The sequence below is a fragment of the Rhamphochromis longiceps genome, linkage group LG9 (genome assembly GCF_057381845.1).
Source record: "Rhamphochromis longiceps isolate RC_006_pf linkage group LG9, R_longiceps_female_GT1.1, whole genome shotgun sequence".
NCBI lineage: Eukaryota > Metazoa > Chordata > Actinopteri > Cichliformes > Cichlidae > Rhamphochromis > Rhamphochromis longiceps.
The window spans coordinates 11,306,418-11,326,476 of NC_140565.1; the positions used below are offsets into that span (position 1 = coordinate 11,306,418).

General features: G+C 40.4%; 2 protein-coding genes and 1 pseudogene across 2 annotated transcripts in view; 1 reads left to right on the forward strand and 2 right to left on the reverse strand.

The window, feature by feature from the left end:
- Positions 1–20,059, reverse strand: part of LOC146661737 (uncharacterized) — a 275,594-nt gene that overhangs the window by 214,940 nt on the left and 40,595 nt on the right. The gene's annotated exons all lie outside the window — the stretch shown is intronic.
- Positions 16–7,722, reverse strand: LOC146661760 (TIMELESS-interacting protein-like; annotated as a pseudogene).
- LOC146661761 (TIMELESS-interacting protein-like) lies at positions 10,689–19,923 on the forward strand. The gene is made up of 8 exons (XM_085418279.1): positions 10,689–10,940; positions 12,106–12,253; positions 12,712–12,802; positions 13,994–14,069; positions 14,378–14,500; positions 14,587–14,650; positions 15,433–15,645; positions 19,468–19,923. Exons 2-8 carry the CDS (start codon positions 12,118–12,120, stop codon positions 19,710–19,712), a joined length of 948 nt encoding a protein of 315 aa, XP_085274405.1. The 5' UTR covers positions 10,689–10,940; positions 12,106–12,117; the 3' UTR covers positions 19,713–19,923.

Genomic DNA, 20,059 nt, shown 5'->3' on the forward strand with positions numbered 1-20,059 from the left:
TAAATACGTTTAGGATTTGGACTTTTAAAAATAAGAAAAACATTTATTTCCATTGATTATAAATGTCTTTGCTAACCCAAAGCTGACGTCACAGTAGGAACATGTGCTCAAGATATAAACCACCAGAAATGCACAACATTACTCGAATGAGCAGGCACGAACATTGGGAAACCTTTAAATCTGCTCACTGCCAAAGCTTTTCAGCAGAAACTGCTGCACGTGAACTTTAATCCCCCTCTACACAGTCGTTGCTGAGCTGTTGCTCAGGGCTGAGGCCGGTCTCAGCCTCAGCGGGCTCAGAGTCTTTGGGGGGAAGCGGGCTGGTTTGTTGCGTGGAGGTGTTGTTGGAAGGCTCGAGGTCAGGATCTTCTACAGTTTCATCTCCATCAGTAGAACCTTTGATGACATTTGGTGAGGATGCAGCTGGAGGTTTGTCTCCTAACATGTCAGCAGTCTGAGAGGCTGAAGGGCCTGAAAGGGTTGAGAATTAGAAACAGTGATGGTTTCAGTCAACACAGACACACTCAGTCTACTACGATTTATAAAAGACAGGCAAAGCTGAGATAATGAAAAATGAAACTGTAAACTGCAGGGTTCAAACTCATTGTTCAGGGTCAAATTTAAGCACTTTAAGCACTTTCAAGGTCCATTATCAAGCTTTTCCAGCACATTACCAAAAAAACAGTTTGCATGTTCCACTTTGCATCACCTCAGTAAGACCATGTAAAAATTAAAACAAATCGTCTTAGGTTGACTTAAATGTTCTTTGTTCCTCTTTTGTTAAAACAGAGAAAAATGCACCACACAAAAATACTGAAAAAGGAAATGGTTGTCTTATATGCATATAGTGCACAAACTCAAAAAACTCATTTCTCTCAAAAATGCAGATGTGCAAATGTGAACAAATCAACTTGTTAGAGATGCTCATCTCCACTTGGAAAAAACAACCACACAAAAGAAGAAATCTGCACAAATGAACAAGTCTGCTCATCAGATATTGATGCTTCTTTCCTACGTGACACAACAACAGGAGACAGATGTTTGGTACTTTAACTAGTTAAGCACCCACACCACCAAAAATGGGGGAAAAGAGAGGAGATCACATTTAATCGGTTATAACACGAGGTCAGAAATATAAGTGCAGACATGAGTGTCCACAGAAGCCTCTGAATCTCAGCTGTAAACCATTTCTACAAACACCAAACAGTTAAAAGAGCAGTTACATCACCATGAATCTGTGGACAGGTAACATCCATATTTTGATTTATGATTTTCTGGAGTTAAATGTGACCCAAAGTATATTTTATAGCATATAAGCTATAAAATACTTTTAAAAATTAGGTGAGGGAAATAATCATTTTTTTCTATGTTTGAGTCCCAGTAACTTTGACATAGTAACATCTGCAGTAATATTTACCCCTCTGATGACAGCTCACAAGCGTTAGCTTTATTTTGATACCAAGACTGTTTACACAGAGTTTGTAATTGCAGAGAAATACTCCATTTATTTTGGCCTCTTCATTTTCGAGCAGGAAGCTCAGAAAAGCCCTGGGGGCCTAACAGGTCAAAGTTCATTCCCAATAAAACTAACTGTGAGATGTTTGACTACATTGCTCTCTGGATTATTGTTACAGTCCTAAATGATCAGCTTTAAAGTGTTTGTGCTAATAACACCATGTACAGTAAGACAGGCATGGAGAACAGCACTGACGGGAGGCTTTGAACAGATGACACACTCAGTTCAATTCAACATATAAGACTTTAAAAACGCACAAACATCGACCTAAAATCTATTTATTCAGTCCATCACCTGTCATAGAATTATGTCAAATAATAATGTATTGTTCATCTCCCTTAAATAAACAGGCAGCCTTAAAGTATGAAACATTCATTCATTAAAACACTAAAATGTGTCTGTCGTCTCCGTGGCTGATAGAGCCCCACAGGCATCAATGTGAGCTTAAAGCCATTTATAATTTTTAAATGGTTTAATGTGTCGGTGCTCACGATAAACACATTTTGAATGAAAGCCAGGGAACTTCAGCAGCACAAGAAATGGCTTCTTTGTGCCCACATGCATCAGTCCCTCTTTTTACCAGTTTTTCTTTAAGGCTTAAGTTGGCTAGTTAAGTGTCGGACTAACGATTAAAGCTTTCACTTGAGTGAAGTCACTAATATTACTGCTACTGCTAAGTAATGTTAGCCAAGTTTAAAGCACACTGCATAAATCACCATGCCATAACTAACTGCTGTGCTAGCACTGCCGTACTCTATCACACTCAGTGCATTTCAATCATTTCTCCAGATAGTTTGATAGCTAGCAAAATAATAATCATAGTTTTAAACATTAGCCTGTGTTATGTACACATACTCGAAATTATTTACTGTCATGTGACTCAAGAGTACAAATTCCTTCAGTGTCGTTTTCCATCGAACACTCATTAAAACAGCACGAACCCTGAAACTGCTTATTAAAATAATATGTATGTAAATAATAGTATGTTGCATTATAAAAAATTAAGCTTTTGACTGCCCTCCAGAGTTCACGTTAACTTCAGATCTCTGGAAGCTACACTACCCGAATGATGTCAGCTGTTTAGTTTCTATACTGGACAGAAAAAAAAAAAGGGGGGGGGGGGGGGTGGATTGGCTCCTCTTAAGGAGGACTAATGACTAAAATGTGAAAGTTTAAAGTCGATGAGTAAATCATGCTCGGGTAATACAATGGAAACGGTCTCATATCACCATCTAGTGTTATAAACTGTAAACACATTTTTATGGGTGAAGGCTCATAATAGAGACCGATCAACAGGTCATTTTCTTTTCTATGGGTCTCATTTAAATCACATTACATCATTTCTGCGGTAAATGAGGACCCTGAAGAACGATTTAATGTCACTGTTAAAGATTTGTAGACAATAGATCGCAGACAGCTGGCTCCGCTTTAACTAAAGAGGAAGTAAAAACAGTTTGGATCACAAGTGTAAGGCAAAAACAAAAATACTACGCCTAATTGAAGCTGACATCAGACAGGCAGTAAAGAAATCAATGTTTTCTACATGCTTTGCCTCTTATTACCAAACTCCACACTAATGTGAGGAATCTCTGGTGGTTTGGACGAACTGTGCAATACGGGAACTCGTCACTCGACCTTCAGGGTTTCTGGTGGATATATACACTAGATCCACTTCACTATATTGTAAGGAGTATTCACTCACCACCCATCATCCAAATCATTGAATTCAGGTGATCCAGTAACTTCCACAGCTGTATAGAATCAAGCACCTAGGCATGCAGACTGCTGCTACTAAGTGGAAGTGTTTGGGAACGACAGCAACTCAGCCATCAAGTGGTGGATCACGTAAAATCCCAGAGTGGGGGTCAGTGGATACTGAGGCGCACAGAGGTTGCTAATTTTCTGTGGAGTCCATCGCTCCAAACTTCACGTGGTCTCCAGATTAGCTAAAGAACAGTGCACAGAGAGCTTCGTGGAATCCATTTCCATGGCCGAGCAGCTGTAGTCCAAGCCTTACATCACAGAGTGCAACGCAAAGCAATGGGACACAGCGGTGTAAAGCACGCCGCCACTGGACTCTAGAACAGGAGAGATGCAGTCTATGGAGCGACGGATCACAGTTCTCAATCTGGAAAGCCGATAGACAAGTCAACTTAGCAGTTGCCAGGACAACAGAGCTCCAGGTTTGGTGGCAGGGGGATTTCGGTGCGGGGTTGTTTTTCAGAAGTTGGGCTCAGTCTCTTCGTTCCAGTGAAAGGAACTCTTAATGCTTCAGCATGCAAAGACATTTTGGCTCCCGACTTTAAGGGAACAGTTTGGGGATGGCTTCTTCCTGTTCCAGCATGACTGGGCACCAGTGCACAAAGCAAGGTCCACAAAGACATGAACTCTGGCATGGGAGTCCTGACCAGAACACCACTGGGATGAATGAGAGCAGAGATTTGGAGCCAGGCCTTCAACATCAGTGTCTGACCTTACAAATGGTCATAAACTCCCATAAACACTCCCAGAAGAGTTGAAGCTGATATAGCTGCACAGGCGGACGTCGTGAATGGGATGTCACTCGAGTTCATATGAGTGTGGGGGCAGATGAGCAAACACTTTTGGCAATATACTGTACATTCAATGTTTTGCTTTTTGTATTTTCATATAAAGTTAATACACCAATGAAGCTAGATGATCCTTATGAACCTTCGCTGGATGTTTTGTAGCAGAATCATTAATTATTTCTGTTATATTGTGTCCCAGCTGTATGATACATTTTTGCCATTCTTACCAATTTGCTGCTGGCGTGCGCGCCTCTTTTCCAGGGCCCGCTGTCTGTTCAGCTCAATACGTTTCTGCTGCTCTTCGGTCAGAGAGGGAGTAGGTGGGGGAGCGAGGGCTTCGGCAATCTGCCCTTGGGGAGCATTAATAAAACTCTCTCTGCTGAACAGATCAGGATCCCCAAATGTTTCCAGTTCACGTTGTACCTCTTCGTCACCAGCACCTGAACACAATTTCAAGCAGTGCTGATAATTAAGTCCTGTGGAATATGGCAAGTATTTCCTATGTGCACCTGCAGGTGTGAATCCACCGTAGGGCTGTTCGATACAACGATATATACAAAAACGTCTATTTCATTTTACGCTATCGTTTGTTTCGTGGTGTCGCAAAATAAACTGTTTACGGCAATATTTCTTCATGGTTCTGATGTCACTGTAGTAAAGTTCTCTCTTTCTCTTATATATAACCACACTACGGACGGACAAGCGCCTGTTTTTATGCGTTGTCGTTAGCAACAACGACGGTAAAACCATCGCGTGTCCGCTTGTTTATGTTCCACATAAACCTTTCAGAATAAAGCTCAAGATCCTGTTGAGGCTTTTCAAAATAAACGGAATCACGTGAAAGAGCAGAGTGTTTACGGATGAGAAGTAAAACAGAGCCGCCAGGTGCTAAAAAATAAACCTTAGACTCAAACGTTAGAACAGGCTTTCCCCCGCAGCACGCCGTGTAATAAATACTCACAAAGAAAACGGCGCCGTTACAACTTCTGTCTAAAAATGTGTCGTTTCATGCATCGGTTAAAACACTCGACTCCAGCTACATGACGCGCAGCTGGAAACACTTCACGCAAGTCGAGATTCACAGAATTGACAGAAAATGTTACATTTCTGTGATTTATATCGTTATCGGACGATAGAATTCTTATATCGGGAGATGAGACTTTGGTCATATCTCACAGCCCTAGTCCACCGTATCCCCATCAGTAATGATTTTTCTTCTTACCATCTGTACTTGTAAAATCTTCATGTGTCAGGGGCATGTCCAGTCGTATTCGTTTAAGACATGTCTATAGAAGAATGAGTAAAAAATTACAAATTCTGAACATTAGGAATCCCACACGCTTGCAGGAAATATTCTACTGCTTCCTCTCACCTGCACTTCCTTTTTGCTGCCGAGCCTTTCCACTTTGTCAATAAAATCTTCAAATTGCAATTTGGGGTACAACCTGTGGGCCCAGTTCTCCATCTTCTGCATCAGCAGCCGCAGGTCTGCAGCCTAATGGGGCAAACATCAAAAACAGCGAGTAGTGATATGAAAGAGGGCTGTGTGTGATAGGACGCTTCTTCTTCCCACTAAAAAATGACTTCCAGTCATTGGAACAAAAGACATCTTAATTTGGTAAACCAACCTCTGGTTCCCCTCACTCATTTTTGACCACGACAGAAAGGGCAACTTTTGACCTTTGCCTTTGAACTGGATATTGTCAAAGAGAGTGCCCAGAGCTGGAAGCCCTCGATCTGATATCAGCCTGGGAAAAAATATTAAGACTAAGTTAAACCATTAATGGATTACAAGCAGGGTTAGCAGCACATCCAGGCGTATTTGGCTTATCCAATTCAGGATCGTGGATGGCTGAAGCCCATCCCAGCAGCCAGGTCGCCAGCCTGTCACAGGGCCAACACAGACAGACCCTCTGAATGGAAATGTCAGTGCCTTCAGATGTACCATGTTCAGAAGGCAGTAGCTTGTTGGGGGGGGGTAGGGTGTTTGGTTTTCAGGGTGCCCACAACCTTTCTTTTCCTACCTGTTTGTACATAAGGCAGTATAATGAGAAATAGTCAAATTTCTCCATCTAAAAATAAAAAATTGCTATATATATATATATATATATATATATATATATATATATATATATATTTATAGCAAAGTTGCAATTAATTTGAATATTTTATCAAATGAAAATCTATGTTTTTCTTTAATACAGCTTGCAAGTTTTATCCTAAGTATAATCGACGTTCTTACTTAAAAGCTTATTTAACATCCTTTGATTTAGTATAACTTAGTTCTGTCCAGGAACATTGTGAACAGAACAGTAACAGAGGAGTGCCACTGGAACACCCACTGGGAGACTACTGGGAACGAGCCTGACTTATGGTTGGCAATACTAACCAGGTTCACACTATAGGTGTACAGAGACTGGAAACATCTTTCTCACACACATCCAGGGATGTCTCCAACGCTCTGACAATTTTCAGTCTGGGAATTTTGCCCATCCAAATGATGAAAACAACAATGGTATTAGAGTCTTTCTTCTTTAAATGACTGGCAGAGTGAAGCTGCACCATCATCACACAGATGCAGTCATTTGTACCCGCCGCTAAAGCGTAAGAAGACGCTGCAGTACTCTGCGAAACGACAGGTGTCGCCACTCAGATAATATCACATCACTTTTTTTGTGCAAAGTTCTTTCCACAAACTTACGTTTTCAAACATTTGCAACAACTCTGTGTGTCAGTGTGTCTCTGAGCCTCTGTGCACGATTATTAGTGAAACGGTGATAAAAACCAGTGCAGTCACAGACTCGTGTTCAACCTGGCTGCAACACTGACAGTCTGCACACGTCAATCAATGATTTTGGCCTCCTTGTGTCCCAGCTCACACAAGATGACATCAAATTCCTATTTAAATGCGCATTTTAATGCATTTCAACCCTCTGTCGTGATATAAATGTCTTTGCTACCTGTGGGAGTCCAGCTTGGGTTGGGGTCTCTTCACGCCTCTCCTTTTAGCAGTAGGGACATCAGCCAGCTGTGATACCTCACCTTCATCTCCTGCATTGAAAACACATGACAACAGGATGTGTTTCTAACTCATTCTGTTGGCAGCGTGGCAAACTTCAAGCTTATCTTTAAATCCAGACAAATTATAGACTGGAGGTTACAGAAGAAATGTGCTGGTTTGAACAGTATCTGATAGGTTTCATTTGCTCACGCAAACAAAAACATGTGTGTTGTTATTGTTAGAAACATCCAGTCTCAGAGAGATGCTGAAAAACCAGTTCATGCATTTGTTAATTCTAGGCTGAACTAACAAATTCATTATTATCAAGCTGTTCCAAAAAGCTTTGTGGAAGGACTATGAGAGGTTGTATTTCTCCCACATTAGCCTTTTTTCCTGAATCTTATTTTTCTATGATTCTTCATTAAACCATGAATTTAAAATACAAAGTTCTGAATCATCACATCTTAAAGACCTCATAGTAATCCTGTAAGAGCACAGCAGCATCTACCATCTGCAAAAGGGTCTCCTTCCTCCTGGCCTCCCCGGCCTGGGGAGTGTGGTGGTGGGAGTGGGGGGAAAGCTTCATCCTCTATGCCGTCATAGTCAGGAATGTCCTGCGGGCTATTTTCCTGTGGGTCAACCATGGTGAGTCGGTCCTGGAGACAAAGTAAAAGACGTGTGAGCCCCAGTCGTCAACAGCATCAGCATTAAGTTACATGAATTTAACTGCAAGTTGAAAAAATGACATTTATTTCTGTAAGAGTAATTCTTTACTGTGTTACAACATCAACATGAAAACCTAAAAAAAACTGGCATTTACTTTTTTCTTTTTTTACATCAACAGGAGGAGCTGTACAGACACTCATCCCACCTGGAATTATACCCCAAATTCAGAAATGTACTATTATGATACATTAATGGTCCATTATGTTTGTTTCACAGTTATATACATAATACAATTTATAGATTTGTATATATTTACATTCTATCAGGGATGAACTGGTTGTGAACCTTTGGGCTGATAATGACATTTAAAAGTTACAATTTGGATGAATTATTACTGCGATACTTCTTTTGGACTCTGTAGTACCACAGAAATATCATTAAAGTAACAGGTTTGTTTTAAAGTCTTTCAGCTGTTCCGTAAGCATCATCGTCATCATCATTTATATAGCACTTTAAAAACACACCTGGCAGACCGAAGTGCTGCACAATACAAATGTAGTAATAAAATAGCAAAAAACAAACATAGCAATAAAGTAAACTCTTGAGCCAAAATGATGTGACACAACTAGGGCTGCCACAAACGATTATTTTGATAGTCGACTAGTCACCAATTATTTATGCGATTAGTCGACTAATCAGATCATCATCCACTGGACATAAAACTACAGCTTATTGCACCATGCAGCATATGCTCTTATATAACTATCATTAGCTTACAGCTTTAAGCTTTTAAGGTGCTAACTAAAAATAAAGACAAGATGATAGTTTATTCAATTTTAATGAAATTTGCAGATTGTTTCGGTGAAGTTTAATAAACTCCTTGCTATCTAAAATATAACAGGACAACGGAGTATATTCTCCAGCATCTCACACTTCTGATAATCAGTTGTCTGCTTGACGTTTATTCAGCTGTGTAAAAACTATAACTTTAATCTCAGACAAACCGATTTACTCAGGAACAAATAAAATACTAAAAAAAAAAAAAGCCAAACAACAACATTTTTAATTTATCTAAGTGACTCATATATATTTAACCTGAGTAGCGAAAGACGGCGGTGGGTTTGAAAACAATTTGCCTGGAGTCCGGTGTTCTCACCGTGCTAGTGACCTAGCCCCCGGCTAGCTATCGAGCTAGTGGGTAACAGACGACTCTGAAAACGTCGGAGCGCTTTTGAAAATATGTGGTGTCCTGATAAACTGAGCTGATATTTGAGGTTTACACAGCTACATTCTCGGCTGAAAATATGTTAAACGTTTATTTTGTGACCCAGAAAGAATAATAAGAGTAATATTAAAACTAACTAGCTGCCGCCATTGTTGGAAACTGAGCTGGGCCGCGCTATGAATTCTGGGACACAGCTGCTGCTTCTTCTTCTTCTTCTTCTTCTTCTTCTTCGGGGTTTAACGGCAGCTGGCATCCTTGTACATGCAGTGCTGCCATCTTCTGTTTCAGTCCGTTATTACACTCTTAAATCCTGCTACTTATTCCTGCGTCTTTTGGGATCTTACAAAGCTTCAAACGACGCGTCGACTATTAAATCAGTCGTCGACGATTTTGATAGTCGACGTAATCGTGACTAGTCGACAAATCGTGGCAGCCCTAGACACAACACAGACACAAAAGGAAATCTTCTACATTGTTTTGCTGTTCACACAAGTTCTAATGCTACCCTTTGTTTCTGGAAGGAGACGATTTTCTGTCCAGTATTAAAGTTCAAAGAACAGGGTATCCGTCTCCAGTGGGCTGCTAAACAAGTTTACCAGAAAAATCAGACCCACGGTCATGTTGTGTCACTTTGAGTGATTAGTCAGCAGCAATAACAGGGAATGACAAACTGACAGACTTTGGATATAAAACAAACAATTTAAACATTTAGAAGTTAAACATCTTCTCGGATTCCTTTTGCTGCACATGTCTATGTATGTATTTGCTGTACAGTGTCATTTGTTTGGAACATTAATCTTGATGTATACATAAACATTTGATTTAAAAAACGTGTTTAAAAATGAACACTGACACAATTAAACACAACACTGGTGCACGGTGACTGCAAACAGAAGCAGCTGCTTGTATCCTCCTGTGGATACAAACCAGCAAGAACTCATCAGATCTCTGTCACTTACCATTAATGAAGTTTGGCTTTTATTAATAAACAGAGAGCACGGATACAGGAGGATACAAGCAGCTGCTTCTGTTTGCAGTCACCGTGCACCAGTGTTGTGTTTAATTGTGTCAGTGTTCATTTTTAAACACGTTTTTTAAATCAAATGTTTATGTATACATCAAGATTAATGTTCCAAACAAATGACACTGTACAGCAAATACATACATAGACATGTGCAGCAAAAGGAATCCGAGAAGATGTTTAACTTCTAAATGTTTAAATTGTTTGTTTTATATCCAAAGTCTGTCAGTTTGTCATTCCCTGTTATTGCTGCTGACTAATCACTCAAAGTGACACAACATGACCGTGGGTCTGATTTTTCTGGTAAACTTGTTTAGCAGCCCACTGGAGACGGATACCCTGTTCTTTGAACTTTAATACTGGACAGAAAATCGTCTCCTTCCAGAAACAAAGGGTAGCATTAGAACTTGTGTGAACAGCAAAACAATGTAGAAGATTTCCTTTTGTGTCTGTGTTGTGTCTAGGGCTGCCACGATTTGTCGACTAGTCACGATTACGTCGACTATCAAAATCGTCGACGACTGATTTAATAGTCGACGCGTCGTTTGAAGCTTTGTAAGATCCCAAAAGACGCAGGAATAAGTAGCAGGATTTAAGAGTGTAATAACGGACTGAAACAGAAGATGGCAGCACTGCATGTACAAGGATGCCAGCTGCCGTTAAACCCCGAAGAAGAAGAAGAAGAAGAAGAAGCAGCAGCTGTGTCCCAGAATTCATAGCGCGGCCCAGCTCAGTTTCCAACAATGGCGGCAGCTAGTTAGTTTTAATATTACTCTTATTATTCTTTCTGGGTCACAAAATAAACGTTTAACATATTTTCAGCCGAGAATGTAGCTGTGTAAACCTCAAATATCGGCTCAGTTTATCAGGACACCACATATTTTCAAAAGCGCTCCGACGTTTTCAGAGTCGTCTGTTACCCACTAGCTCGATAGCTAGCCGGGGGCTAGGTCACTAGCACGGTGAGAACACCAGACTCCAGGCAAATTGTTTTCAAACCCACCGCCGTCTTTCGCTACTCAGGTTAAATATATATGAGTCACTTAGATAAATTAAAAATGTTGTTGTTTGGCTTTTTTTTTTTTTAGTATTTTATTTGTTCCTGAGTAAATCGGTTTGTCTGAGATTAAAGTTATAGTTTTTACACAGCTGAATAAACGTCAAGCAGACAGCTGATTATCAGAAGTGTGAGATGCTGGAGAATATACTCCGTTGTCCTGTTATATTTTAGATAGCAAGGAGTTTATTAAACTTCACCGAAACAATCTGCAAATTTCATTAAAATTGAATAAACTATCATCTTGTCTTTATTTTTAGTTAGCACCTTAAAAGCTTAAAGCTATAAGCTAATGATAGTTATATAAGAGCATATGCTGCATGGTGCAATAAGCTGTAGTTTTACGTCCAGTGGATGATGATCTGATTAGTCGACTAATCGCATAAATAATCGGTGACTAGTCGACTATCAAAATAATCGTTTGTGGCAGCCCTAGTTGTGTCACATCATTTTGGCTCAAGAGTTTACTTTATTGCTATGTTTGTTTTTTGCTATTTTATTACTACATTTGTATTGTGCAGCACTTCGGTCTGCCAGGTGTGTTTTTAAAGTGCTATATAAATGATGATGACGATGATGCTTACGGAACAGCTGAAAGACTTTAAAACAAACCTGTTACTTTAATGATATTTCTGTGGTACTACAGAGTCCAAAAGAAGTATCGCAGTAATAATTCATCCAAATTGTAACTTTTAAATGTCATTATCAGCCCAAAGGTTCACAACCAGTTCATCCCTGATAGAATGTAAATATATACAAATCTATAAATTGTATTATGTATATAACTGTGAAACAAACATAATGGACCATTAATGTATCATAATAGTACATTTCTGAATTTGGGGTATAATTCCAGGTGGGATGAGTGTCTGTACAGCTCCTCCTGTTGATGTAAAAAAAGAAAAAAGTAAATGCCAGTTTTTTTAGGTTTTCATGTTGATGTTGTAACACAGTAAAGAATTACTCTTACAGAAATAAATGTCATTTTTTCAACTTGCAGTTAAATTCATGTAACTTAATGCTGATGCTGTTGACGACTGGGGCTCACACGTCTTTTACTTTGTCTCCAGGACCGACTCACCATGGTTGACCCACAGGAAAATAGCCCGCAGGACATTCCTGACTATGACGGCATAGAGGATGAAGCTTTCCCCCCACTCCCACCACCACACTCCCCAGGCCGGGGAGGCCAGGAGGAAGGAGACCCTTTTGCAGATGGTAGATGCTGCTGTGCTCTTACAGGATTACTATGAGGTCTTTAAGATGTGATGATTCAGAACTTTGTATTTTAAATTCATGGTTTAATGAAGAATCATAGAAAAATAAGATTCAGGAAAAAAGGCTAATGTGGGAGAAATACAACCTCTCATAGTCCTTCCACAAAGCTTTTTGGAACAGCTTGATAATAATGAATTTGTTAGTTCAGCCTAGAATTAACAAATGCATGAACTGGTTTTTCAGCATCTCTCTGAGACTGGATGTTTCTAACAATAACAACACACATGTTTTTGTTTGCGTGAGCAAATGAAACCTATCAGATACTGTTCAAACCAGCACATTTCTTCTGTAACCTCCAGTCTATAATTTGTCTGGATTTAAAGATAAGCTTGAAGTTTGCCACGCTGCCAACAGAATGAGTTAGAAACACATCCTGTTGTCATGTGTTTTCAATGCAGGAGATGAAGGTGAGGTATCACAGCTGGCTGATGTCCCTACTGCTAAAAGGAGAGGCGTGAAGAGACCCCAACCCAAGCTGGACTCCCACAGGTAGCAAAGACATTTATATCACGACAGAGGGTTGAAATGCATTAAAATGCGCATTTAAATAGGAATTTGATGTCATCTTGTGTGAGCTGGGACACAAGGAGGCCAAAATCATTGATTGACGTGTGCAGACTGTCAGTGTTGCAGCCAGGTTGAACACGAGTCTGTGACTGCACTGGTTTTTATCACCGTTTCACTAATAATCGTGCACAGAGGCTCAGAGACACACTGACACACAGAGTTGTTGCAAATGTTTGAAAACGTAAGTTTGTGGAAAGAACTTTGCACAAAAAAAGTGATGTGATATTATCTGAGTGGCGACACCTGTCGTTTCGCAGAGTACTGCAGCGTCTTCTTACGCTTTAGCGGCGGGTACAAATGACTGCATCTGTGTGATGATGGTGCAGCTTCACTCTGCCAGTCATTTAAAGAAGAAAGACTCTAATACCATTGTTGTTTTCATCATTTGGATGGGCAAAATTCCCAGACTGAAAATTGTCAGAGCGTTGGAGACATCCCTGGATGTGTGTGAGAAAGATGTTTCCAGTCTCTGTACACCTATAGTGTGAACCTGGTTAGTATTGCCAACCATAAGTCAGGCTCGTTCCCAGTAGTCTCCCAGTGGGTGTTCCAGTGGCACTCCTCTGTTACTGTTCTGTTCACAATGTTCCTGGACAGAACTAAGTTATACTAAATCAAAGGATGTTAAATAAGCTTTTAAGTAAGAACGTCGATTATACTTAGGATAAAACTTGCAAGCTGTATTAAAGAAAAACATAGATTTTCATTTGATAAAATATTCAAATTAATTGCAACTTTGCTATAAATATATATATATATATAGCAATTTTTTATTTTTTATTTTTAGATGGAGAAATTTGACTATTTCTCATTATACTGCCTTATGTACAAACAGGTAGGAAAAGAAAGGTTGTGGGCACCCTGAAAACCAAACACCCCCCCCCCCCCCCCAACAAGCTACTGCCTTCTGAACATGGTACATCTGAAGGCACTGACATTTCCATTCAGAGGGTCTGTCTGTGTTGGCCCTGTGACAGGCTGGCGACCTGGCTGCTGGGATGGGCTTCAGCCATCCACGATCCTGAATTGGATAAGCCAAATACGCCTGGATGTGCTGCTAACCCTGCTTGTAATCCATTAATGGTTTAACTTAGTCTTAATATTTTTTCCCAGGCTGATATCAGATCGAGGGCTTCCAGCTCTGGGCACTCTCTTTGACAATATCCAGTTCAAAGGCAAAGGACACGAGGTAGGATATGATAACATCTGTCCCACCAATTACCAGATGTGAATGAACATTGGTTTTTGAGCTAAATCTGTTTGGCCTGTCAGCTTTTAATTAGATGTCCTAAATTTGGTTTGAGACTAAAAGGTCAAAAGTTGCCCTTTCTGTCGTGGTCAAAAATGAGTGAGGGGAACCAGAGGTTGGTTTACCAAATTAAGATGTCTTTTGTTCCAATGACTGGAAGTCATTTTTTAGTGGGAAGAAGAAGCGTCCTATCACACACAGCCCTCTTTCATATCACTACTCGCTGTTTTTGATGTTTGCCCCATTAGGCTGCAGACCTGCGGCTGCTGATGCAGAAGATGGAGAACTGGGCCCACAGGTTGTACCCCAAATTGCAATTTGAAGATTTTATTGACAAAGTGGAAAGGCTCGGCAGCAAAAAGGAAGTGCAGGTGAGAGGAAGCAGTAGAATATTTCCTGCAAGCGTGTGGGATTCCTAATGTTCAGAATTTGTAATTTTTTACTCATTCTTCTATAGACATGTCTTAAACGAATACGACTGGACATGCCCCTGACACATGAAGATTTTACAAGTACAGATGGTAAGAAGAAAAATCATTACTGATGGGGATACGGTGGACTAGGGCTGTGCGATATGACCAAAGTCTCATCTCCCGATATAAGAATTCTATCGTCCGATAACGATATAAATCACAGAAATGTAACATTTTCTGTCAATTCTGTGAATCTCGACTTGCGTGAAGTGTTTCCAGCTGCGCGTCATGTAGCTGGAGTCGAGTGTTTTAACCGATGCATGAAACGACACATTTTTAGACAGAAGTTGTAACGGCGCCGTTTTCTTTGTGAGTATTTATTACACGGCGTGCTGCGGGGGAAAGCCTGTTCTAACGTTTGAGTCTAAGGTTTATTTTTTAGCACCTGGCGGCTCTGTTTTACTTCTCATCCGTAAACACTCTGCTCTTTCACGTGATTCCGTTTATTTTGAAAAGCCTCAACAGGATCTTGAGCTTTATTCTGAAAGGTTTATGTGGAACATAAACAAGCGGACACGCGATGGTTTTACCGTCGTTGTTGCTAACGACAACGCATAAAAACAGGCGCTTGTCCGTCCGTAGTGTGGTTATATATAAGAGAAAGAGAGAACTTTACTACAGTGACATCAGAACCATGAAGAAATATTGCCGTAAACAGTTTATTTTGCGACACCACGAAACAAACGATAGCGTAAAATGAAATAGACGTTTTTGTATATATCGTTGTATCGAACAGCCCTACGGTGGATTCACACCTGCAGGTGCACATAGGAAATACTTGCCATATTCCACAGGACTTAATTATCAGCACTGCTTGAAATTGTGTTCAGGTGCTGGTGACGAAGAGGTACAACGTGAACTGGAAACATTTGGGGATCCTGATCTGTTCAGCAGAGAGAGTTTTATTAATGCTCCCCAAGGGCAGATTGCCGAAGCCCTCGCTCCCCCACCTACTCCCTCTCTGACCGAAGAGCAGCAGAAACGTATTGAGCTGAACAGACAGCGGGCCCTGGAAAAGAGGCGCGCACGCCAGCAGCAAATTGGTAAGAATGGCAAAAATGTATCATACAGCTGGGACACAATATAACAGAAATAATTAATGATTCTGCTACAAAACATCCAGCGAAGGTTCATAAGGATCATCTAGCTTCATTGGTGTATTAACTTTATATGAAAATACAAAAAGCAAAACATTGAATGTACAGTATATTGCCAAAAGTGTTTGCTCATCTGCCCCCACACTCATATGAACTCGAGTGACATCCCATTCACGACGTCCGCCTGTGCAGCTATATCAGCTTCAACTCTTCTGGGAGTGTTTATGGGAGTTTATGACCATTTGTAAGGTCAGACACTGATGTTGAAGGCCTGGCTCCAAATCTCTGCTCTCATTCATCCCAGTGGTGTTCTGGTCAGGACTCCCATGCCAGAGTTCATGTCTTTGTGGACCTTGCTTTGTGCACTGGTGCCCAGTCATGCTGGAACAGGAAGAAGCCATCCCCAAACTGTTCCCTTAAAGTCGGGAGCCAAAATGTCTTTGCATGCTGAAGCATTAAGAGTTCCTTTCACTGGAACGAAGAGACTGAGCCCAACTTCTGAAAAACAACCCCGCACCGAAATCCCCCTGCCACCAAACCTGGAGCTCTGTTGTCCTGGCAACTGCTAAGTTGACTTGTCTATCGGCTTTCCAGATTGAGAACTGTGATCCGTCGCTCCATAGACTGCATCTCTCCTGTTCTAGAGTCCAGTGGCGGCGTGCTTTACACCGCTGTGTCCCATTGCTTTGCGTTGCACTCTGTGATGTAAGGCTTGGACTACAGCTGCTCGGCCATGGAAATGGATTCCACGAAGCTCTCTGTGCACTGTTCTTTAGCTAATCTGGAGACCACGTGAAGTTTGGAGCGATGGACTCCACAGAAAATTAGCAACCTCTGTGCGCCTCAGTATCCACTGACCCCCACTCTGGGATTTTACGTGATCCACCACTTGATGGCTGAGTTGCTGTCGTTCCCAAACACTTCCACTTAGTAGCAGCAGTCTGCATGCCTAGGTGCTTGATTCTATACAGCTGTGGAAGTTACTGGATCACCTGAATTCAATGATTTGGATGATGGGTGGTGAGTGAATACTCCTTACAATATAGTGAAGTGGATCTAGTGTATATATCCACCAGAAACCCTGAAGGTCGAGTGACGAGTTCCCGTATTGCACAGTTCGTCCAAACCACCAGAGATTCCTCACATTAGTGTGGAGTTTGGTAATAAGAGGCAAAGCATGTAGAAAACATTGATTTCTTTACTGCCTGTCTGATGTCAGCTTCAATTAGGCGTAGTATTTTTGTTTTTGCCTTACACTTGTGATCCAAACTGTTTTTACTTCCTCTTTAGTTAAAGCGGAGCCAGCTGTCTGCGATCTATTGTCTACAAATCTTTAACAGTGACATTAAATCGTTCTTCAGGGTCCTCATTTACCGCAGAAATGATGTAATGTGATTTAAATGAGACCCATAGAAAAGAAAATGACCTGTTGATCGGTCTCTATTATGAGCCTTCACCCATAAAAATGTGTTTACAGTTTATAACACTAGATGGTGATATGAGACCGTTTCCATTGTATTACCCGAGCATGATTTACTCATCGACTTTAAACTTTCACATTTTAGTCATTAGTCCTCCTTAAGAGGAGCCAATCCACCCCCCCCCCCCCCCCTTTTTTTTTTTCTGTCCAGTATAGAAACTAAACAGCTGACATCATTCGGGTAGTGTAGCTTCCAGAGATCTGAAGTTAACGTGAACTCTGGAGGGCAGTCAAAAGCTTAATTTTTTATAATGCAACATACTATTATTTACATACATATTATTTTAATAAGCAGTTTCAGGGTTCGTGCTGTTTTAATGAGTGTTCGATGGAAAACGACACTGAAGGAATTTGTACTCTTGAGTCACATGACAGTAAATAATTTCGAGTATGTGTACATAACACAGGCTAATGTTTAAAACTATGATTATTATTTTGCTAGCTATCAAACTTGCTAGAGACATGATTGAAATGCACTGAGTGTGATAGAGTACGGCAGTGCTAGCACAGCAGTTAGTTATGGCATGGTGATTTATGCAGTGTGCTTTAAACTTGGCTAACATTACTTAGCAGTAGCAGTAATATTAGTGACTTCACTCAAGTGAAAGCTTTAATCGTTAGTCCGACACTTAACTAGCCAACTTAAGCCTTAAAGAAAAACTGGTAAAAAGAAGGACTGATGCATGTGGGCACAAAGAAGCCATTTCTTGTGCTGCTGAAGTTCCCTGGCTTTCATTCAAAATGTGTTTATCGTGAGCACCGACACATTAAACCATTTAAAAATTATAAATGGCTTTAAGCTCACATTGATGCCTGTGGGGCTCTATCAGCCACGGAGACGACAGACACATTTTAGTGTTTTAATGAATGAATGTTTCATACTTTAAGGCTGCCTGTTTATTTAAGGGAGATGAACAATACATTATTATTTGACATAATTCTATGACAGGTGATGGACTGAATAAATAGATTTTAGGTCGATGTTTGTGCGTTTTTAAAGTCTTATATGTTGAATTGAACTGAGTGTGTCATCTGTTCAAAGCCTCCCGTCAGTGCTGTTCTCCATGCCTGTCTTACTGTACATGGTGTTATTAGCACAAACACTTTAAAGCTGATCATTTAGGACTGTAACAATAATCCAGAGAGCAATGTAGTCAAACATCTCACAGTTAGTTTTATTGGGAATGAACTTTGACCTGTTAGGCCCCCAGGGCTTTTCTGAGCTTCCTGCTCGAAAATGAAGAGGCCAAAATAAATGGAGTATTTCTCTGCAATTACAAACTCTGTGTAAACAGTCTTGGTATCAAAATAAAGCTAACGCTTGTGAGCTGTCATCAGAGGGGTAAATATTACTGCAGATGTTACTATGTCAAAGTTACTGGGACTCAAACATAGAAAAAAATGATTATTTCCCTCACCTAATTTTTAAAAGTATTTTATAGCTTATATGCTATAAAATATACTTTGGGTCACATTTAACTCCAGAAAATCATAAATCAAAATATGGATGTTACCTGTCCACAGATTCATGGTGATGTAACTGCTCTTTTAACTGTTTGGTGTTTGTAGAAATGGTTTACAGCTGAGATTCAGAGGCTTCTGTGGACACTCATGTCTGCACTTATATTTCTGACCTCGTGTTATAACCGATTAAATGTGATCTCCTCTCTTTTCCCCCATTTTTGGTGGTGTGGGTGCTTAACTAGTTAAAGTACCAAACATCTGTCTCCTGTTGTTGTGTCACGTAGGAAAGAAGCATCAATATCTGATGAGCAGACTTGTTCATTTGTGCAGATTTCTTCTTTTGTGTGGTTGTTTTTTCCAAGTGGAGATGAGCATCTCTAACAAGTTGATTTGTTCACATTTGCACATCTGCATTTTTGAGAGAAATGAGTTTTTTGAGTTTGTGCACTATATGCATATAAGACAACCATTTCCTTTTTCAGTATTTTTGTGTGGTGCATTTTTCTCTGTTTTAACAAAAGAGGAACAAAGAACATTTAAGTCAACCTAAGACGATTTGTTTTAATTTTTACATGGTCTTACTGAGGTGATGCAAAGTGGAACATGCAAACTGTTTTTTTGGTAATGTGCTGGAAAAGCTTGATAATGGACCTTGAAAGTGCTTAAAGTGCTTAAATTTGACCCTGAACAATGAGTTTGAACCCTGCAGTTTACAGTTTCATTTTTCATTATCTCAGCTTTGCCTGTCTTTTATAAATCGTAGTAGACTGAGTGTGTCTGTGTTGACTGAAACCATCACTGTTTCTAATTCTCAACCCTTTCAGGCCCTTCAGCCTCTCAGACTGCTGACATGTTAGGAGACAAACCTCCAGCTGCATCCTCACCAAATGTCATCAAAGGTTCTACTGATGGAGATGAAACTGTAGAAGATCCTGACCTCGAGCCTTCCAACAACACCTCCACGCAACAAACCAGCCCGCTTCCCCCCAAAGACTCTGAGCCCGCTGAGGCTGAGACCGGCCTCAGCCCTGAGCAACAGCTCAGCAACGACTGTGTAGAGGGGGATTAAAGTTCACGTGCAGCAGTTTCTGCTGAAAAGCTTTGGCAGTGAGCAGATTTAAAGGTTTCCCAATGTTCGTGCCTGCTCATTCGAGTAATGTTGTGCATTTCTGGTGGTTTATATCTTGAGCACATGTTCCTACTGTGACGTCAGCTTTGGGTTAGCAAAGACATTTATAATCAATGGAAATAAATGTTTTTCTTATTTTTAAAAGTCCAAATCCTAAACGTATTTACCATGTGTTGGTATCTGTTACAGAAAAATATTTGAACTGATCCACAGTTCCTGCTCTGATGCATCTTCTTTCTCCAGTTTCACTATTGGCAGAATTTTGGTTGCAAACATGTTTCTATAAA

Bases quoted from the DNA above. Each gene is read 5' to 3' on its own strand.
- LOC146661761 (XM_085418279.1), top strand. From the start codon at position 12,118: ATGGTTGACCCACAGGAAAATAGCCCGCAGGACATTCCTGACTATGAC. The intron at 12,803-13,993 runs GTAGCAAAGACA...ATTTTTTCCCAG, and splicing joins CCCAAGCTGGACTCCCACAG to GCTGATATCAGATCGAGGGC. The intron at 14,501-14,586 runs GTGAGAGGAAGC...ATTCTTCTATAG, and splicing joins GCAGCAAAAAGGAAGTGCAG to ACATGTCTTAAACGAATACG.